Source organism: Anopheles marshallii, chromosome 3 (assembly GCF_943734725.1).
Source record: "Anopheles marshallii chromosome 3, idAnoMarsDA_429_01, whole genome shotgun sequence".
NCBI lineage: Eukaryota > Metazoa > Arthropoda > Insecta > Diptera > Culicidae > Anopheles > Anopheles marshallii.
In genome coordinates, this window is record NC_071327.1 from 56,284,952 (window position 1) to 56,305,166 (window position 20,215).

At 42.8% G+C, this 20,215-nt stretch overlaps 3 protein-coding genes and 1 non-coding gene across 4 annotated transcripts; 3 read left to right on the forward strand and 1 right to left on the reverse strand.

Moving 5' to 3' along the window:
• The first annotated feature begins 228 nt into the window (after positions 1-228).
• On the forward strand, positions 229-300 carry Trnap-ugg (transfer RNA proline (anticodon UGG)). The gene has a single exon. It is a non-coding gene; the product is annotated as a tRNA-Pro (tRNA).
• A 636-nt stretch (positions 301-936) lies between these two features.
• On the forward strand, positions 937-8,525 carry LOC128711432 (uncharacterized). Its single transcript, XM_053806309.1, has 3 exons — positions 937-1,126; positions 1,197-1,297; positions 8,376-8,525. Exons 1-3 carry the CDS (start codon positions 937-939, stop codon positions 8,523-8,525), a joined length of 441 nt encoding a protein of 146 aa, XP_053662284.1.
• Positions 8,526-8,533: 8 nt separating this feature from the next.
• On the forward strand, positions 8,534-8,707 carry LOC128711433 (uncharacterized). Its single transcript, XM_053806310.1, has one exon. It carries the CDS (start codon positions 8,534-8,536, stop codon positions 8,705-8,707), a length of 174 nt encoding a protein of 57 aa, XP_053662285.1.
• A 4,741-nt stretch (positions 8,708-13,448) lies between these two features.
• Positions 13,449-17,085, reverse strand: LOC128714119 (PAN2-PAN3 deadenylation complex subunit PAN3). Its single transcript, XM_053808995.1, has 15 exons — positions 17,020-17,085; positions 16,846-16,938; positions 16,442-16,757; positions 16,254-16,354; positions 15,633-15,771; positions 15,345-15,491; positions 15,110-15,253; positions 14,935-15,051; positions 14,752-14,872; positions 14,552-14,674; positions 14,356-14,485; positions 14,140-14,276; positions 13,886-14,077; positions 13,654-13,816; positions 13,449-13,597 (listed from the first exon to the last, which is right to left on the reverse strand). The coding sequence occupies exons 1-15, from the start codon at positions 17,083-17,085 to the stop codon at positions 13,481-13,483; spliced, it is 2,106 nt and encodes a 701-aa protein (XP_053664970.1). The 3' UTR covers positions 13,449-13,480.
• Between the last annotated feature and the right edge of the window lie 3,130 nt (positions 17,086-20,215).

Consider the following 20,215-nt stretch of genomic DNA (forward strand, 5'->3'; position numbering starts at 1 on the left):
GACGACGCATTCTTTCCACACAATTGTGTCTCAAAGCGGAGTGTGGATATGGAGAAAAAAAAAAGATGGTGACCGGTGTTGGTGCTGCTGCCCATAATACCAACACACACGCACGCGCGCTCGTTCATTAAATTGAAACTTGTTTATATCGTAAAGGTGGAACGAGGGTTTAAGTTGTGTCCGCTGCACGGAGTACTTGATGTGTAGTGGTGGGTGAACTCAACAGGTGGCTCAATGGTCTAGGGGTATGATTCTCGCTTTGGGTGCGAGAGGTCCCGGGTTCAAATCCCGGTTGAGCCCGATGATGTTTTTTGTTGTTAGTAGCGCACACATTTCTTTAAAAATTGTTTACTTATTGTAAATAACATTTTAGTAAACTTAAAGTCAAATAAAACCTTGGGTCTTTCGGAGCATGAATTATAAACTTTTCATGTTGTTGCTGTTACGTAAATTAATTCAAAATTGTGTTATTTACTAACAGTACAGTATTTTTATATAAGACTCTAGCATATTTGTTCTCCAGTTTGTTCTGCAAGAGAAATACGAGGACTTATTTCACAAGAAAACGCTGAATGAAAAGCAAGCAAACGTTTCAACTCGGCACCGTAACGCGAGTTCGCGAAAACATGTACGAAAATCAGACACTATATTCAATCATGAATCCAATTAAATATTCAACAACACGTTCTAGTGTTTCACCCGGTACTCCGCGATCCGCGTTTGCTCTCTGTTGTAAAATGACCCCCGGTTTTACCATGTCAGAACGTTTAACCCCCGAAACAGGATGATTTTTCGGTCATCAACCGTCATCGCTCATCTGACTCGATCTGTGTTTAATTGATTCACTATCTTTGGCACGATTTTCACAGGTACTCGTCCGTTAGCCAACCGCAATCAGCATCCAGACCGTACTGCCGGCAGGTATGGTGTAGTATCATGTCCACCATCGAGGAACGTACAGCGTACCTAGACAATCCATACTTCAAAGGACACATCTACGGGAACTTTAACCCGTTCTACGTTACAATCGCCATCTGCACCGTGCTCGGTGTGTTCATCTTCGTGCTGAACATCGTGTGCGGTTGCTGCTCCAAGCACAGGCAGTACTGGCAGGACAGGCATACGGGTAAGAACAGAACGTTGTTCATCTGGTGCAGTAATTGGTTTAATTGCGATGTACTTTGACCGTTTTGTAGGAAATCGGTGGTTAGTCTCATTTTGGTCAGCTACACCGCATAAGCAACCGCCGCTGGATTTGACCGAGCTGAAAGACGCCAGCTACTTCCAACCAGTCAACGTAAGTTTATTATTGGAGCGATTACTAATTTGAACTAAACTCCACGATGTAGCTTTACTGTCAATGATTCAAAAGCATAACAATTAATAAGGCAATCAAGTATCCTAGAATGAGAAGATAATGTAGTGATACTAAGTCATCTCAGCAAATTGTTTCCAGAAGTACGAAGGGCCAAAGGCTTCCATTACTGTATTGGTCCTGCCTTCTGTACAAATCCGTTGTATTGTACTAGCTGGTCAGTGATTGGGCTCAAATATGGACAATTAATCAAAACACAGCGGTGTGTAGTACCGCTCGCGATAGGTTTGCCAATTCCCAAGCGTCTGCTGTTCCTGATAATACTCCCAACACATCCCAGAGAGCAATTTCCAGCAGTATATTCTTTTGTAGAAACTGTTCCATCGTACGTAGATGTGGCGCGTTCAGCCTATCTATGGACAGGGCTTGCAGTTTATCCTAGCATATTTCGGTAAGAAAAAAATGCTAGATATTACCGAAGTGCAACAGACGAAGTATGGCAAGCAACAGGCCAAATTTGCTTTAGGAAGAGAAGCTTTTTTGGTAGATATATGACCGGTATTGGTGTATACATCATGCCGTCCTCTGTTACTAACGTGAAAGGTATTGGATGTCCTTCGGTGTAGTCCACAATTTCTACCGGGAAGGATATCTTTCATTGACATCTATTAAATCACAATTCCCAAGGGAACAATTTCATTGGTGCGATTATGTCGATGTAATTATTAATTTCATTTCGTTTTCTTTAAAGGCAGCGCTTCATTTTACACAGAATGTGCACAATAATGTCTTGTGTTTGTGATTTTGATTGCCATGGTTTCTCTTTGCCAAGACTTACCGCACTGTTCTGCACTGCTTTACACGTGAAAACGGTAACGTAATCTTGACGTACAATGCATTCCAATAATTCCAAAGATTAGCCTGTGCGACATGGTCTGCAAACTTTCGCAACTGTAATTCGACCGGAGAATACTTTGAAACGCTAGACCTATTTATACACCAACCAACAAACTCCGGCAAAATGTGACATCGTGCAAGTAAATGCGTCAAATAAATTGTTTATATTAGGAATTGAATCGTTACCTTCCTTGGGATCACTATCGAAAGTTGATCGATATTCCTATTTGTAACATTTTGAAGCCATAACTAGAACGATGTTTCAGGACGTGTCGTTTGTATCGAGCCTTGAATTATTGAAAATTACTGACAATCAATCTTTGATGTATTTTGATGCACATTAACCTTCATCTGCGCCATGTTATGTTGCCCCACTAGTAGAAACTTTTTAAAATAGCCCAATAAACATCTACTTCTATTCAGTTAGTCACAAAGATGCCAACCGGCAGCGGAATTCCTGTTGATAGTTTTGGAAAATAATATTACAATATTACAATTTATTTATCATTGGTTCAGATGTTTCGGTTGCCTCACTTATTGCTCTGTCGCGTGTGTCTATAACGAATGGTCCATCCGACCAGCATTTCCACGACAAACACGATCGTCGCACTTCCGTACCCAACAATCAGTATATACCGAAGCGATATCAAATCGTTCAGGTTTAACGTTTCCCGCTGTGTCAGTCCTCGGTTCACGATGTTCCGCAAGGTTTGGACGGTATGCTCCCGCCAATACTCCCACAGTCCCGCCTGCCCAACGATGCCAATGAGTTGTTGCAGTTGCAGCGTAACAGGGCTAAACTTCGACACGGAAAACCCATTCATGCGCCAACCGAAAAACTCTTCCAAAATGTAGTACGGTACGCGAAAGTCACCGTCCCGGTGACGCATTTCCAGGTGCAGAAAAAGCTCCGCATTTCCACACTGTACCATGAAGGCGTGCCGGCCGTGGCGCAGATTATCGTAGTATTCCGGCTCGTCGACAATCAGCACGTTGTGGTGCAGCTGCTCGTACGCTTCAATGTCCTCGAAGTGTAGCACACCGATCGTAATGTCCGACGATGCGAGCGCCTCGATCGTCCGGATGCGTGGTTGATTAAGCGACTCGATGAACGTCGACAGGAGCTTGGCCGAGTAGGCTTCGCTGAAGAAAAACATGATCACCACGGCAAGAAACGTGAGACGCCGTTCCGTCGGGGAGTACGCGTCATCACCTGCCTGATCACCGAACAGCACGGTCAGCACTATATTGTTGGGAAAGTGTCGTGCCCAGTGCCAGTTCAGCAGGAATGCAACGGCAAGAAAGCAGCCGCACAGACACCAGAGTGGCGAGGAGAATGGTGAAAGCAAAAAGTGGATCAAACCTTCCTTCGGTTTTTCCGGCACCACCAAACAGTTGCCCGTAAAGCTGCCGATCGCGAACGGTTTGGTTAGGAATTCCCGGTTGTACAGCGTCAGCACGATCTGCACACCGCGCTGCTGGAACGCTACCAGACAGTTGTATTTTCGTGCGAACTCTGTGAAAAATTTGAAGTATATGCCACTCATCTGATACCGGTCCTGTATGAGAAAAGGAAACTCTGCATGGTTCGCAATTTCCACCCTTCGTCCATCAAGCCCCATGAGGCTGCGATTCGCCAACAGGCCGGACAGTTCTGCGGCGTTCGTCACGTAATCCATCGCGAAACTCTGACCGTCGGCCATCATCGTAAAGGTGCGGTTGTGCTTCGGCGAACTCATCAGCACCAACCCGTTCCGGACGCCCATCAGGCCAAAGTTTTCGAACTGGTTGTACAGGTTGCGTGTGTTTGTTTGTAAATTAATCATCACAGCGAACCGGGCCGCCTGGTTCCAATTGCTGTTGGTCGAAAGAAACTGGATGCGCAGGAACACTTGGCGCGCTTGTGCTTCCGGTTCGAAGATCAAGTACAGCGAACACTGGTGCAACGGTACATCGCCCAGCTTCGTACGGGTTAGTACCCTTGGCAGCAGCGGAAACTGCTGCAGATAGCGCTCCAGCACATCGTTCCAGTAGTGATCGTCCGTGGGCGAAATGCACAGTTCCTGTCCGGCGGCCGGACGTTCCACCGGACTCGGGTGCGTTGTGAGGTACACCAGCGAATCCACCGCTGCATCTGCACTCGGCGTAACGACCATACCGCAACGCACGAGAAAAAGCACCAAATCGAGCTGCACCATCGCTTTACCGGGTGTCGCCTCGTACTGGGATTTGTTGGGGGAAAAAATCGGAAAAGAATTGCACCACCAAACGCGATAGCACCAAGCTCACTCCCGAGACTCATTGGCAGGCAAAAATGGTAATGGGTTTGCAAACGTCGATAGAAAATTGGCCCCGAGAGAATTGGTTCGGAATGTTACTATTCGTTCGATATTAGCTCCGGGTTGGCAGATCAAAGCTAGCATAACATTATATCGGACAAACAAGGGAATTCCAATCCTACAATTAGGAGAGCTTGTGTGGCGAGGGACCTGTGTACTTATGGGAATGTGTTTGATGTTGTCTAAAGTGTGCCGTATAAAATATCGCACTAATGTTTCGTTCTCAATTGTAGTATTGAACTGATGATCGGATACAGATTAGAATGCGACCGGTTGGATCCCCGCATTATTTCCAGTTTAATTCCATCGCCCGAAATCGAATTGATTGGCGTTCTCGATTTTATGTCCTACCCACCGCACGGCTTAAAGGTAGAACTTGTGGAGTTGGTTCGCGTGAGTCCAGCCCGTGTGGAAATCTGCTCCCACCGCCCGGTTCCGCTGGCTTGGCTGGTTGGTGACCAATAATTGATGGGAACATTATTTAATTAAAATTCTCATCTTCTGCACCGGCATTGCCCCACCGCCACCTCAACCGGAATCACCGGAAACCTGACTCGGTAGTTCGTTGCGGGCGTTCGGTGTTAGGCTCGCAAAGGATAATGCCCGAATTGGTGCACTGTAACGTAAATGTTGCCGCAGGTTGAACGAAGCTGCTAGATCCATTGGTTCAATTATGGTCGGTTTTTGCGCTAGTGTCATCGCTATCGGGGGCAACACTATCTCTTTCCATCAATATTCGTATTCCGGGGTGTCCCGGGCGACGTACCGCTGTTCGTTCCGCGGAAACGAACGAAATAAAGGGTAGCGACTAAATTTAGTCAACTTGTGGGCCGGGGTTTTCCAGTTGATTTTCACCGACTTTCCACACATCTATGGGAACAGTTTAAAAAGTGGTTTCCGGCCGTTCTGGTACAAGGAGATTGGTAGCATGGATAAATGTAGCTCTTTTCCATTGCATAAAGTACCAGCGTCATAAAATAGATGCGTGATAGTATTACGCTATCACACCCCGTACCGATAGTGTCGGTTAGGGATAGAGAAAATTAAAAAAAAAGATCGATTGGCTTTGTACAACAGCTGGTGCATCGAATGTTTGCCCGGCGTTGAAAGTCCCCTCTGGGGAGGGCTTCGGATGCGTTTTTGCAGGTGATATTCAATTATGGGAAGCTCGGCCTTAGGGGAAACCGTGACATACAATGGCTACTGTACAAGGGCTTAAATAAGTTAATATGGCGAACCGTACAATATTTTAGTTTTTCAAAAATTAATATTTTCTGTTACTTTACTTTAGTTTTCTTATTAATTCATATTGTTCAATTAATTTGTGGTGTTTTTTTTTTGGGAAAGATTTGAAAGATGTGTTAACATATCGTTGACGCATTATATGAATGGACTTTATTAATAATATCAGAATTTTAGAGTATAAATTGGCAGATCCCTTTGGTTGTTCCTAACGTCATCATTGGACCAAGTTTGATAAAAGGAAACAAATGTTTCACATACTTAATTCTACTTTAATCAATCATCTTAACAAACTTAAGTCTATTTTTTACTGGAGTTTTCTCAATAGGAGATGACTCAGAGGTGTACTTGGTAGCGGCATCAGTCCCACACGACAGGACCGAGACAAAATCCTATCAAGTGCCTTTCCTCCGTAGCATGAACTTGAATATTCGGCAACGTGATTTATTCCGCTGCGAAGTCTAGCGAGTCAGAAACAAATGACAGGTATAAGATTGTGATACTCTGTTAGGTACGAAGACCCAAAATATTTTACCAAGCTGTGCTTTAACCGAGTCAGCAGCTAGAGCAACTCATAATACATAAGTTCTAACTGATTCCACCATGACTCTGTTGTGTCTCATGTTGAAATCCGATTGAAATGAAACTGATGTACCAAAAGTAGGCGTCTGTTCCACTTCCTGCATGTGTCACTGTACAGGATAAGGTCGGAATACACAATCGAATGGTACAGGTTCGCCAGAAAGCCAATTGTGCAAAATCGCATGAGCGCACTCGTGAAAGCGCAACACATTCGCGTACGCACCAACGATCAAGCCAATAATCGACGATTTGCTGCATCACCGAAGGACGCACCATTCAGAACACCAACACTCCAGCTACGGTTGACGGTAACACATTGACCGAAATTAAAATTAATCCCACACGCCTACGACACAAATCGTCGTTGCGGTGGGCGAGAACGTTATTGAGGGCATGAAGGAGTTTTTTTTTGCGTTCGCACCGTTGAGAAGGGATGAGCCCGCACCAAACCGGGACACAAAAAGTCCTCCCGTCTTCATCACCCCGCCTACCCCGAAGCTCGTCGTGGAAAACTAGCTAAATTGAAATGCATAAAGATGCATAATTGAACGCATCGGCAGCGTAAATGTGCTGAATTGTTCGGCTCCCGTTCCGGGGTCTAATGGATTGAGATATCGATACGAATGCTTGTGCCAGCATAAAATGCCAACGATGGCTGGCTGCTGCTTTCGTTAGGATGGTGGTGCAGATGGAGCACAAACAGATCGGGGTTTTTTTGCCATTGGATCGACAGAAAGAACGGAATGATAAGAAATGAATTGGCGAATCAATAGGAGTGGTACATTCAATTATTAAAGGTTGGGAAAGACGTTGATAATTCATGCAATAATGCGCGACCTGCCGTAGATATGAAAGTTTTTTCTTTGGTTTCGTGAATTGATTGAATGGAAATGTATTAAAATTGACCTAATAATGACCCATCGCACGATATTAAGTATGTATGTAAACTTAAGTTAACTTAACTATGTAAAACTAAAACAAAAACGTACAATAGATATTGTTCGTTAAATTATGGGTTTTATTAATTGTTCTGGGCCAGCTCCAGATATATTATAGCTTTTTTTCGTAAGTTCTCCCAAGACATTTTTAACGTTTGTGGATATCGATTTGGGGCAACGCCGGTCTTCACACGACAGGACCGGTCCAAAATCCCATCCGGACCAATCCCTCGTACGCAGCACTGACTATCCCGGTACGGGAAAATAAAGTCACAGAAAGCCAGAATTGGCAGGCCTCTGGACCTCCTGAGATTGCCGATAGAAGAAAAAGAAGGACATCGAATTTCTTGGACTAGATCCTCCAAATCTATTTCTATCATCCCAAAACTTACCATCGCGCATTTCTGAACTTCATTGGGATATTATGTTTACTAACTGCAGGACATCGTTTGTTGTAGCTGGTTCACCTCCTCCAGCTGGATCTCTTAGCATAATGGGGTCTAGACACTAGGTCTGACCGCACTAAGCACTCTTTACTCTATCTGTGAAACTGCTTGATGATAGTAACATGAACTTCCATCAGGCACTTTATACTGTGTGTCCTCACAAGTTCAAGGATAATTCCAGAAGAATCCTTCCTTCCACCAGTCGTAATAAGGTCAACATCTTGGTATAGGATATGCCACCGCTCAACTTAACACGCTGGTTACTAAAGGTCCTCGATTCTCAACTTGCCTGACAGATCTCAGACCTAAAAAGGAATATCTTAATGCTTTCACTGTAACATAATTCAACGAATTCAGTTTGAATATAACGGAGACACCATCAACCTTTGAATTTAATGTTGGACGCGGACTAAAGCGAACAGACCATGTTGAACTTATGAAAGTACATCTCGTCATCCTTTTAGACCACGGTGTCCTTCAATTTTCATTGAATTCAATCGTTCAATGTCCATCCTGCGCAGGGATTTCTTCAACAATCGTTTTGCCGATTGCTCCTTTAGCTGTTTTCATCAATAATTAATTTAACATCCCCTCTTTTTATCCATTTTGCTTGCAGCCCGACGTTGAACGCCCGGTGGAGTACACCGTGTCACACCATCGACCCCAGTACCAATATCCTCCCGCTTCCGCCCGTGGTGCTTCCCCGCCGGGCCACCACCACCGTGAAGAGTACGTGGAGCTGCAGAAGCGCGAAAGCGACATTTAAAGTGTAAGATGGCCTGGCTGATCGCATACCCGGCAGTGGCCATGTTGGCCATGTTCATCGTGCTCGTCATCATGATGATCCTACGATTCGGCGCACAGCTCTGCCAGCTGCGCCACCACGCGCTGCCGGATGATCAAGATTTGCGTGATCATGCGTACGATCAGAAGGTTAGCTACGCCTGACACCCATGGTTAGCTACGCCATGAGTGACACACCAAAATGGCAGTCCCGTTCCGTGAAGTGCGCGGATAGGAGCAGCGGACAGCACGTATTTTATTTGCCTTTTTTTATTGCTACTAACACCCCACTCGAAAAATGTTTCTTCTAAGATTATTTTTTTATATCGATTTTTAAGAAAGAGAAGCGAAAGGATGCTTTCTTTTCTTTTGCGGTCAGAAATGTCATCCGTTTCTCTGTTCCGTATATAGGGTTAGGCCGTACTAACATAGTGTCTTTTAGCCTCACAAATGACAACTAAGCATATCGTAAGACTTGAAGCTGATGAAACACATTCCGTCCAAGGTAAACATTCTGCCCATAGTTTTATGCAATCTTTGAAGGTTCGTTATCGAAGCAATAAATCTCGTAATGTACTCAGTCAAATGTTCAAACGAACCTCGGTCTGCCCTCCGAACTACTATCTAATAATCAATATAAATGTTTGAAGACACGAGTAATTTATTGTGAAATATTCTACAACAGTAACAGTAACATTCCCCACTCATGAACGGTTGGAAAAGCAATTAAAAAAGAAAGACAGAAAACAACAGAGTACATTTTTACTAGTTTCCTTTTTGCCATCAACGTGAAACAAAATGATCGATTTAAATTTAAAAAGAAACATTGTACAAGCAATATAATACGTAGAAAACAATAAAGAAATACACCCTTTTTACACTTCTGTATAACTTTTAAATGTAAGCAATTTCTTCGCTTAAAAACTACAGCTAGAAAAACATTCGAACTAAAGACAAAACAAATTAATCAACTCTTTCTCTCGTATGATGTTTTCAGTAAATATAATTTTTCACATTTTATTTCTCAACGTTTGTTTTGTTTTCTTCTGGTTTTTTTGTTGTTGTTGCTTTTTGTTTGACGCACTGTGTTGCGCATTTTCCCCCTACCTGGCTACACGCTTTCTCTCCATTTTCTTGTGTTTTTCATGTCAAATATAGTTTATCCTTTGTGTCTGAGTTTCAGCATCTTCATCCTTTTTCATATTCAGTGGATGTTTCTGTTGTTTGTTTTTGTTTTCCGTTCTCTTACCGGTGCGTGTCTTGTTTATATGTGGTTGTTTCCTTCTTCCTTTTCATTAAACTTTTATTTTATTTTATGTGTTTTTTTGGTTCGGTTTCCTGTTACTGCCCCGGGGTTTCTCAACGAATTGTTGCACATATGTTTGCATTTGTTTTCTAAGCTGCTCGTTTTGCTTGCAACAGGTTGGGTCCGGTGCTGACAAAAGGATAGCGAAAAAACATAGGACGCCCGTCTCGATTGTACCATGTGTTGATTAAGTTTTTGTAATTGGTTTTTCCCTCCCGCTGTCATTCTTCTGCCACCCCTCCCCCATTGGGAGGAAAAATTAGGCTTCTGTTTTGTTAGCAAATTAAAATAGTGCCACTCCTGCACGCATGCAAGGATGCGACAGAAAATTTTGCATATCAAATGTAAGATGAAAATGTGCGTCACAGTGTGTGCGTGCGTGTGTGTGTGTGTGCGGACGTGTGCCGGGAGATAAACAACATGAGATCAGATTGTGGTTCTTGCGTATCACAAGGAGTATATTCTGTGTTGGGACCTTCTATTGTTGTGGCTGTATGTATATGTGTCTGAACGGAACAAACAAACATGGAGAAACGGAATTACATAACCAAAAGCTACCACGTTTTAGTGTTTTACAATCGGTTTTGACCGCGTTGCACAGAACGCCGCCAATGTTCGCCTTCATGCGAAGTTATCAAATAGAATCTACGGCCATACATTAAAGGTATATAAGTATGCTATGCGTTATGTTATTGTAAAATAATATTTTTCATCGCCACAATTCCTGCGTCATTGTTGCAGCCTTAGCCAATAATAAAAAGAAGAGTACGAGCAAACAATGTTTTCATGCTTCAACAGATAAGAGGAGGGATAGAGCAAACGCAGAGAACTAGGAGTGAGGAGCTGACTTTAAGAAATGCCAGCCTGATAATAATCTGTTATGATAAGTAGGTGGGAATAGCATGGTTTTCAGTTGAACCAAGAATTAAATGAACCCAAAAAAAAAGGAAAATAAGATTTCTCAGTTCTTTTTCAACTACAAAACGTACACCCTGTTCCGGCTGTCCATTATGTTCCGGAAACTTGGGAGCTAGAGGACAAAACGGAACATGGATACGTCCGTCGCGCCTGCGACTAAAATGGAACCATCTTCTTTTGATCATTTGTCGTCGTCGTTTTGTGCATTGTTTCCTTCCCTTCACTACACCCTGTGTTTTCTACAACGTTTCTTTTAGTACAAATATATCTCTGGTTGTATTTTCTTGTTACTCCTGCTATGTATCCTGCTCAATTATACAGCCTACCTCTGCTTTTCCTTTCTGCCATTCGTCTTCTGCATATGTTGTTCGCTTTAAATATTATTTGTCACAATAAAAAGTCTTTTTTTTCTTCTTCTGCTTTTACTTCAAATAACCAACAAACGGTTCGCGCTGTACTCTGTAGTGCTCATGGCTGGTGTCCATGCAACTCGCTTCGTTTTAGCTCCGTTTTAGCAGCGCATGTGTGCACAGTTTGTTTGTGGAAGTATCAGCACACATTTAGCTTCGTCTCTTTTCCTGTGTGTAGTTTTACTTTGATAACATATAAGTAATAGTAACCCATGCATGCTGCTTACGGCCTGTTTTCCGTTTCCTTTTTTCGTTCTACGATTAGCATCGAACAACAGAACGCATCTTCTTATTATGCTTTGCTGCGTTCTTAGGTATATGCGTCACATTTTCTCGTCACATGTTAAGCTGCTCTTTTGTTTCCTTCATATGTATGTAAGTCATCTTACTAAACTATGAATCGCTTGCTTTAAACCATTGCGTACAGCACTGGCTGTCTCTCTAATTGTATATGCCTTTTTGCTTAATGTGCATGCCGACGCACTTGCTGAGGCGATTAGTTAAAATACCACTGCCATTTGCATTTTCTTCCGCCACAGTACCAATTGAACTTATGTCTCATAAAAGCACTCACAGTGGAAGGATAGTAACGGATCAACACTGTATCATGATTGGGACACCTGCGAACCGGAATTCGGAAGTAGATATTGTATACAGCAAAGATTGACTCCCCAAAGAAATTACCCGACCTTTACTTTAACGCATCGGAATCGATCGCACCAGAAGAAGAAAAAAACTAAACAAAAACCGCTTTCAAAAGCAACAGTCTTATGTTGAAATTGTACTAAAAAAAGTGTATATATTTACGACGGGACAACTAAATTGCAAAAAAAAAAAAGAACAAACAAAATTGCGCACATAAACCTAACTGAACAGTGGAGAGTAAATGGAGAATGTGAGAAAAAACACGAAAACAAAAACCATTATGTGTAAAGTTCTGCTTTCATAATATGCCTTCACATCTTGTTGTGTGTGCCTTCTCTGTACTGTGTGTTTGCACATGCTATTCGTATTAACTTAATTCCTTTATAGGCTCACTTCCGTTCCTTACAACGCCTAAAACGCATCATATTTTAAACTAGCAATATGAACCATAACACATCATGTCGCCTTTGTTGCACAACTACATTCTTATGCAACGATGTTTGTTTTGCTGTGTATGTATGTTTGAAGTGTGGTTTTAGCATCGCAACTCTCGAGATCTAATGTAACAGAAAAAAAAACACTAAAAAACATACACAATACTATCAATAAACTCAACCCATTCTTCCGTTAATCCGTCCAGGAACTTTTTCTCTTCACATCGCTTTTGCATCGTCCTTTGTCCCTACCGTGTTATAGCGCAACGTCTATCGGGATGAGTGATCGTAGCATTGTTTGTTTATCTCAGTTTTGTTGAAATTGTTCGCGGTTTCACGGCTATCGCATACCCAGTGCTGCTACTCGTGTGCCAGTTTAGATGCCGCACGACAAAAATAATCGAAAGAATATCTTAGTACAGCATAAAAGAAAAAAAATACACCCATCTGCATGCAACTCAAAATGGGAAACAATAAGAGTTTCAGTTATTAAAGGTAAAGGGTTTCTTCTCTTTTTGCCTAAACCTGCCTTGATTTGTTATTGTTATGCTTGGTTATTTTGTTTCTTCTCCGGAGCAAAACCAACCATATATATGAGCCGGCTATACTATATAATTGTATCACACCTTACAACTCACACCTTGAAGTCGTTGTTGTACATACATTTACTAATGTGTATTCTTGTTTTTTTTTCAATCAGTCTATAACTTTTAGGAGGGGGTATTATATAAACCTTGCATATGGTTTCCATTTTCTTCCGGGACCTTATCATACCGTCATACCGTTTCTCTTCCTTCCCGATGCTGCCTAAAAAAACAAAAATAGTCCTTTGTGTTCTATTCCATAATCCAACCGCACGCCTGCAGCTGGTGAAGGATGACGAAATATGAAAAGCATTTTCGTCGTAATTCTTCACATCACCGTTGCCGATATTGAGCACACATCTAAGGGGTCTATCGAGCGCAAAATACACTAGTTGATGAAAGTAAACTGAAGAATAGAAATTGTAATAAAGAAATTTACACGCATATATATAGGCACCATCAACCCAATCAATTGCGAGACACGGACGGTTGGTGGGGAGGTGGTTTGGACAAACGTAAAGATACCGTACGAAGCGATTGGAACTGATGGTCGAACGAGTGCAAACGATGCGCAAGGTTTGAAAAAGAGATACTACCATTCATCCGGCGCACCGTGTCACCGCGGGGAAGCTTGTTGGCCACTAGACGGAACCTTCGCTGGCTGCTACCAGCTCAGAAAATGCCTGATCGAGACAGTGCTTCAGCTCAGCATAGGTCACTACTAATACTGATTGTTCGTCACGGGACATAAGTTGAACCTGTAGAATGCATATCATAAATAATTGTACTCCCGCCTAAATGTACCGTTGCGTACCTTTTCCATCGTGCCAGCGTCCAGCTTGTTGAGGCACTGTACGATATGGGACTGATTCAGCCACGGGCGTCCATCCTCGGTGACGGTGTGGAAGAGATAGTCGCGAAACAGCTTCAACATGTAACGATCTCCAGTTTCGGACCACGTTACGTCCAGGTTGAGTCTATGGAAATAAGGCAAACCATGATAAATAATCATCTCTTGCCACGTAGCATGCAACAGGTGTTCTTACTCTGGCCGTTCGTTGATACAACCGAGCTTCACCAGCAGCCGATAAAGCCGACCGTTTTCCATCTCCTTCGCTAGTTCATCCTCCTGAATATCACATTGGGCTTGCAGGGCATCGAGCTGCACATAAAATCGGGCACCGATCATGGGCATGATCTCCGTCACCGAGCGGCGGGTGTTTGTATTCAGAAGACATCTAGCGGAAAAAAGAGAGCTCTGTAAAACCACTCTAAAGATTTAAGAGGTGCTTACGCTTACATTAGAATATTTCTAAGATCTGACGAGTAATGACGAGATACTAGCTCGACGCTGCTTTGAATTTGATCCCGTTGGACCGATTGTAGGGAACGGCAAGCTAATGCTAGTATTAGCTTTCCTAGTGCCAGAAGATCCTCCTGTAAAAATGGATATTAGTAGATAATATTAGAATGTTTGTTGTTGTGCGTTTATTTAACTAACGATCATCGAACCTACCTGTTGCTGATGATCTAATACCGACAGCTGATTTTGTTGGTTAGGATCGAAGGTGAAAATATCCGATATGCCCACGCAACTGTAACGTATCCGTTTGCCAGTAACAATGATTTTTGTCGGATCCAACGTTCTGTTGCATGCAAACAAAACAAACACGTAAAATCTTCGTATACTATAAATATTGCCGAAGACTTACCGGCAAGCTAATCCAGCCTGATGTATCGCACGTAAGCCCGCACTCAGCTGTATGATAATTGACCATATTTCATTTTCTGGCAGGAGTGACGTGGCGGCCGTACGATGTAGAGAACTTTTGTGGCTGAGGTTGAATTAAGGAAAAAAAAAAACAAATTGTACAACATACATTTTTCACATAGGCATTTAGTACTAACGTACCTAAAAGGACGAGCTTCTCCGGCGAACGGATCGGTATAACCGTTTGTTTCGGGTACGGATGCAAAGTACTTTGATAGCAGCGTTTGTGAGCCAGGATGATAGTCGTACACTATTACTAAAGCTGCAAGGTGAAGCTTAGCATTAACCGTTGTGTGCTATCGGTGGGGAATGCCTCATACTCACAATTATCACCAAAAGTTTTCGTAGTAAACACTTCGCGTAGCTGCACAATGTTAGAGTGTTGTAACTTTTTCCATTTATCCACCACCTGCATACACTTGGTGGACTGTAGACGAAAACCTAAAACCACAAATCGTTAAGTAACAACCGTGCTGTATGCAGATCACTTCGAACTAACCGTGAAGACGCCGTAGGCAGTACTTGACGCCGGTCACGGCATGCGTTGCCCGGTACGTGGACGACGGTAGTGGAAGCTTCGGATGAAGCGGCAATGACTCGAGCAAACACAGCGAGTGATAGTTTTCCACTTCAAGAGGTATATCTAAAAAAAAAGGTGGAAGAAATTGTGCATGATTATGGGCAATTCGTTCATGGAACGATGTAACGTGCAACAAAGGAACACAAAATTAAACCTTGACTGTCGTTTTCGATACTGTTGACGATTTCGTTTCGCGCTAAAATATCGTTTCTCAGCTCGTCCTGCATGAAGAAGGCAGCCGACACTTGTGCCTTCGATTGCATATTGATAACGTGCGAAGCAGGTCCCGGGTAAACGTGTCCTTAAACGAGAATGAGAAAGCAAACTGCGTATAACTTCCGCATAACTTCTTGCCCGGAAAGGGAACAAATGGAGAAGGAGGGGGTTTGCCGCGGCGGAAGGGAAGCGCATTGCGATATAGGGAGAGGAGGTCAGCTCTTACCTGGATGTGTGTAACTTAGATTAATTTGTGAGCTTGCTATGTGGGCAAAGGAGTTATCAGTCGTGTTAACTGTACTGCTCGGCGTTAATTGATGGTTGGCTGCCGTTGGGTAAAAGTACGTAGTGCCACCCACATTTTCCTGTGAGAGAAGGGAAAGATAGACCAGACGAAGCGAAAACGACAGGGAATCGTATTAGGAAGCTTGTATACGTTATTTTAAAGTTTTGTGGCACAATTGACAAATTGAGGACAAAGGTGAGCAAAGGTGTGTGTGAGGTATATGTATGTGTGTGGTACAGTGTTCAAAAGATTAATATTTGTAATCTCTTTTCTTATTATGAAACTAAATTTTTCGAAGTATATAAATCTTAAGAAGGTTAAATATTAAAATAAATAGACCAATTTTTCGTGTAGGGTTCGATCATTATGGAACAATAAAAATCTTGTAACAATTGACATTAATCTATTGCAATGTCTTGTTTCAAAAAACGATCATCGTCGATCATTCTAGCGTTGAAATATGAAAGGAACCCACAGTAAATGCAATACATTACAACAACAATGTGCCAAATGCAGGAAAAGGCCACAAAAAAGACTGCAAAAGCAGAACGAGTAGATTACTTGATGAATGTTGGTGGTAATTGGCGGTGGTGAAGGTTGGGGCGTAATACGGGGGGATGTATTAGTACTTTGCGGTGATTCGTTTCGCAGCAGGTTTCGTCCTGTGGACAAAGAGAGGAAAGGTGAGAACGGTATACTTTTAGTGAGTGATCGCGTCAACAAATCCCTGCGTCTAAAATTATCCTTACCCTTGATTGGAGTGACCGCAAAGGCGGATGCGCTGCTGAGTGCACCGGCCAGTATATTGCCGGGTACTGCGCCGCCACCACCACCACTACCGGGCCCAACGTAGCCACCGTTACTGACGGCACTCTTTACCACGGAGGATATGACCGTCGGGACGACGGTCGATTGCTGGGACGGTTGGGCGGTGGCCACGACCGAACCGTTGCTGCCGGCGGTGCCATTGTTGCTGCTAAGTATCGAATAGGACGAGTAGAAATTCGGCGACGAGGACGTGCTCAGTCGATTGTTTGGAATGAATTCTGGCGACTGTGGGGTCACCTGTGCGCGATTGGGGGTGGGAACCAGGGCAGAGATTAGTTAACATCCAAGGGTGACCGTGATATTGCGTTTTTCTGCGCTAACTTGCCTGTGTTTTTTTGAGCGATATAGGAGAATCGAGTGTAATCTTGGAGAGCCCCATCGGCAGACCGTACGCGGCAGTCGTTCCATTTTGGCGACTCTGTGGGGAGTTTATAAAGAAAATGATGTTAGCTGATTGCAAATAGAATCGATAGAGTGTACACGAAACCAAAACTCTTACCATGTACGTTGCCAGTTTACTCTCTGAAGGAACTCCGTTGGAGGATGGAAAGAACATTGGATCCATAGTCTGTGAGATCCTGGAGAGAAAAAAGATTAATATGATATGAAAAATATGTTGTTCACGAAGAGCGGGCTGATATCAGAGGCATATCTGAGGGGTGAAGATCATGCTTATGGCGGTAAGATCTTTTAATTTCCTTAGCAGATGAAGAATCTATTACAAATGCCGCAACAACTAGCGAACTAAGTGTCTGGTTAAGTCATTATTCTACTTCCTACATGATCATTAAATGATAATTGAGTTAAAAAAAGTTAATATAGTTATTGTATTCAGTATTGAAACAATTTACGACAAAACTTCACAAAACTAAACCTTAAATACTTGGTGCTATAGTGAGCGAGCAAGAGCTGCATTTTGGGGCTCAATAATTTCAGACAACAATTTGATCCCTCACACACAGAACTAGAGCAGGTGCTGATGAACGCACGTAGCAAACACACGAGAGGCTATAAGGTGCAAACACAAGCCAAAAAAACAAATAAAAGAGAATGTCGGTCATCGGTTTGGTGCTGAACGGTTATGTTCACAGTCTACCCGTTTTGGGTATTCGTCGCTCTGGATGCGTCCGCTCTTACCGATGTATTGTGACTTGAAAGCTTCCGAAACGGTGGTCTGTGTGGGTAAAACAATCCGGATAGCTCCCACGCACCCTAACCATTACCGCAAATAGAAATGAGAAGTTATGCGTAGGCTGCATAACGCCAAAGGACGCCCGGATTGATGCATCCCACGCTGTTTTGCATAGAAACGTGCACACAGCCCGTGCCAGCAAAGGATCAATATGCAACGCTCTACTACCCTACTGGTCGCCCATTGAGACGCGATCTATTTACCCGGTGGTGAACATAATTCCCACTTGGAATGTCTCGTGAGGGTTAAATGAAGCGGCGTTTGTTGTAACGCAGTACAAGTTTGCAACCATACCGCAACAAACAATGGAAACAGTGAAACACTGGTTCCAGTTCCATTAATTAATAAGTTCAGATCATTAGATGAAGCAAACAGGGCACACATACAAGAAGTTGTGTTCGCGCGCCCACCATCCCCGGTAAATTGTACTTATTCCTGAGAAAGGGCACAATAGTGTAATTATCTTGGTATATCTAACAATAAAATAGATGAAAAGATTAATTTTAAAACACTAAATAGTACTGCTGTGATTTCTAAAGGAAACATGAAACTAAACTAAACGTATTTGAATGAATAAAATGTTCTAAATGATCTTTTTTACTTCCCGCTGTAGAACGTGCTACACGGAAAGAAAATTATTTGTTGTCACACAGACCGGCAGCCATTTTTATTTCCGTTTCATTCTACCCGTGAAATAAATATTAACCCTTTTACTAAAAAAAACGCACATTAACGAACGATTCCCCGCACACACGCACGCACACAGAACTGCCGTGTTGTTGATCGTGCGAGCCCTTCGCCGTCGTAAAATGTAAACAACAAACAAACGACAAAAGCAACAAACGCGAGCGTGACGCATGAGCAGCTGACATCGCACTGTGGTCGCGCAGGCGGTCATTATAAGGGTAAACTATGTGATGAGAAATTTTACTATATTGGGGTAGTGCATTCAAAAAAAAGCATCATGGTTAGTTTAGTTAGCTTCTCATCTTTGGATTCCACTGCACTATACGGTGATGTCTGTCTACCAGAACAAAACAACTACTTAGCACTCTGGTCTTTTTTCAGCTAAGCGAAGATATAATAAAAGCCAGATCGACCATACCGGACGGATACGATGTGTTTTAGCATGTTAAACTTCACTTCAGTTTACAGTTTGAACAAAAACTCATAAGTTATTGCCTTCCTTCCTCGTGGTTCGCTTAAGATAGCATGTGAATCGGAGCTTGAATTGTTTTTATAACGAAAAGTTCAATCAGCTAGTCCATCGAGACTAACAAAAAACATTCTCATTACGTGTTTGTCCCGCGCTAGATCATGCTTATCATATTTTACCTAATCTTTACATATTTTTATTTTAAATTTTACTGCAACAACTAATAATATCAGCATAATTGAGAATTAGCTTTCTTTTGCACGACATTTTGGTGAATATTCTCTAAGAAATAACTCCGACAAGGTCGTTTAACATAACAGCAGATCAAAAGTATCAAGCAGAACCAAATCGCTAGATGAAATCAAATGTTTGACAGATGTCAGCTTAACACTTAAGCTTGATAGATATCACTATGAGATAAAATGCTTCAGGATCACATTTATATGGCGCAGCCACTTACCCTAACACAGGTAGACCTAATAAATACATGCATGTCAATCTTATTGCTCTTTGTTTACTCATTTAATCTATATTCGTCTAGACGATTTTAGTGAGATCCGATTCTTTTACAGATAAGCAAAATTCGTATTTAAACAGATAATTTTAAACAAAAGAATTCAGGTCTCTTAGTGCTTGATATGATCCTAATTTTGAACCGTTTTCCATCACAAAGCATGAACAGATTATATTGTGTTACGCTAATGAAATTTATTTCACTAGATAGAAGTTGCTCTTACTACGGTAAATAGTGGATACTTTATAATCTTGTCCACTCAAATTACACCGTGTCCCTCTTAGTATCTCCTTTCGCCACACAGTGCAGTGAGTTTAGCGCGAGAGAGAGAGTAGGAGAGAGCGAGAGGTTATGAATGTTAAAGCTGTGGTATATGAACAGTGTACTAGATCGCATTAGGGTATGTGTGTGGGACCGGCGGTGTGTATGAAACAAGGTCAATGTACAAAACATACCTGAGTGTGGTTTCGTTATAGTTCACTTCTTTGCCCCTGCCGATCTCCTTCGTCTTCTGCTTCTTCGTCGTCGTTATTTGCTGACACACGGTGCGATGTAGAAGAGGACCAGCAGCAGATCGTCTAGGCGCGCGATCGGGTGGTGGAGAGATTTGCTCTGCGGCCTCCTGTTAGCTGTTCCAGTTCGTCTGGTTCGTTCGGCCACCGTAGCAGGTGATGGGGAGGTCGTACAGCAAGCGAAAGGGGGTGGTTTTGCCCTCCACTTTTACACACACACACACGGCTGGCGTGCGCGGTTTCCTTCCCGCGGAGTCCCTCCGTTACCTCGTTCGCTTTGGGCCACAAACACTCTGTGCGCGATGTGATGCTTTCTCTCAC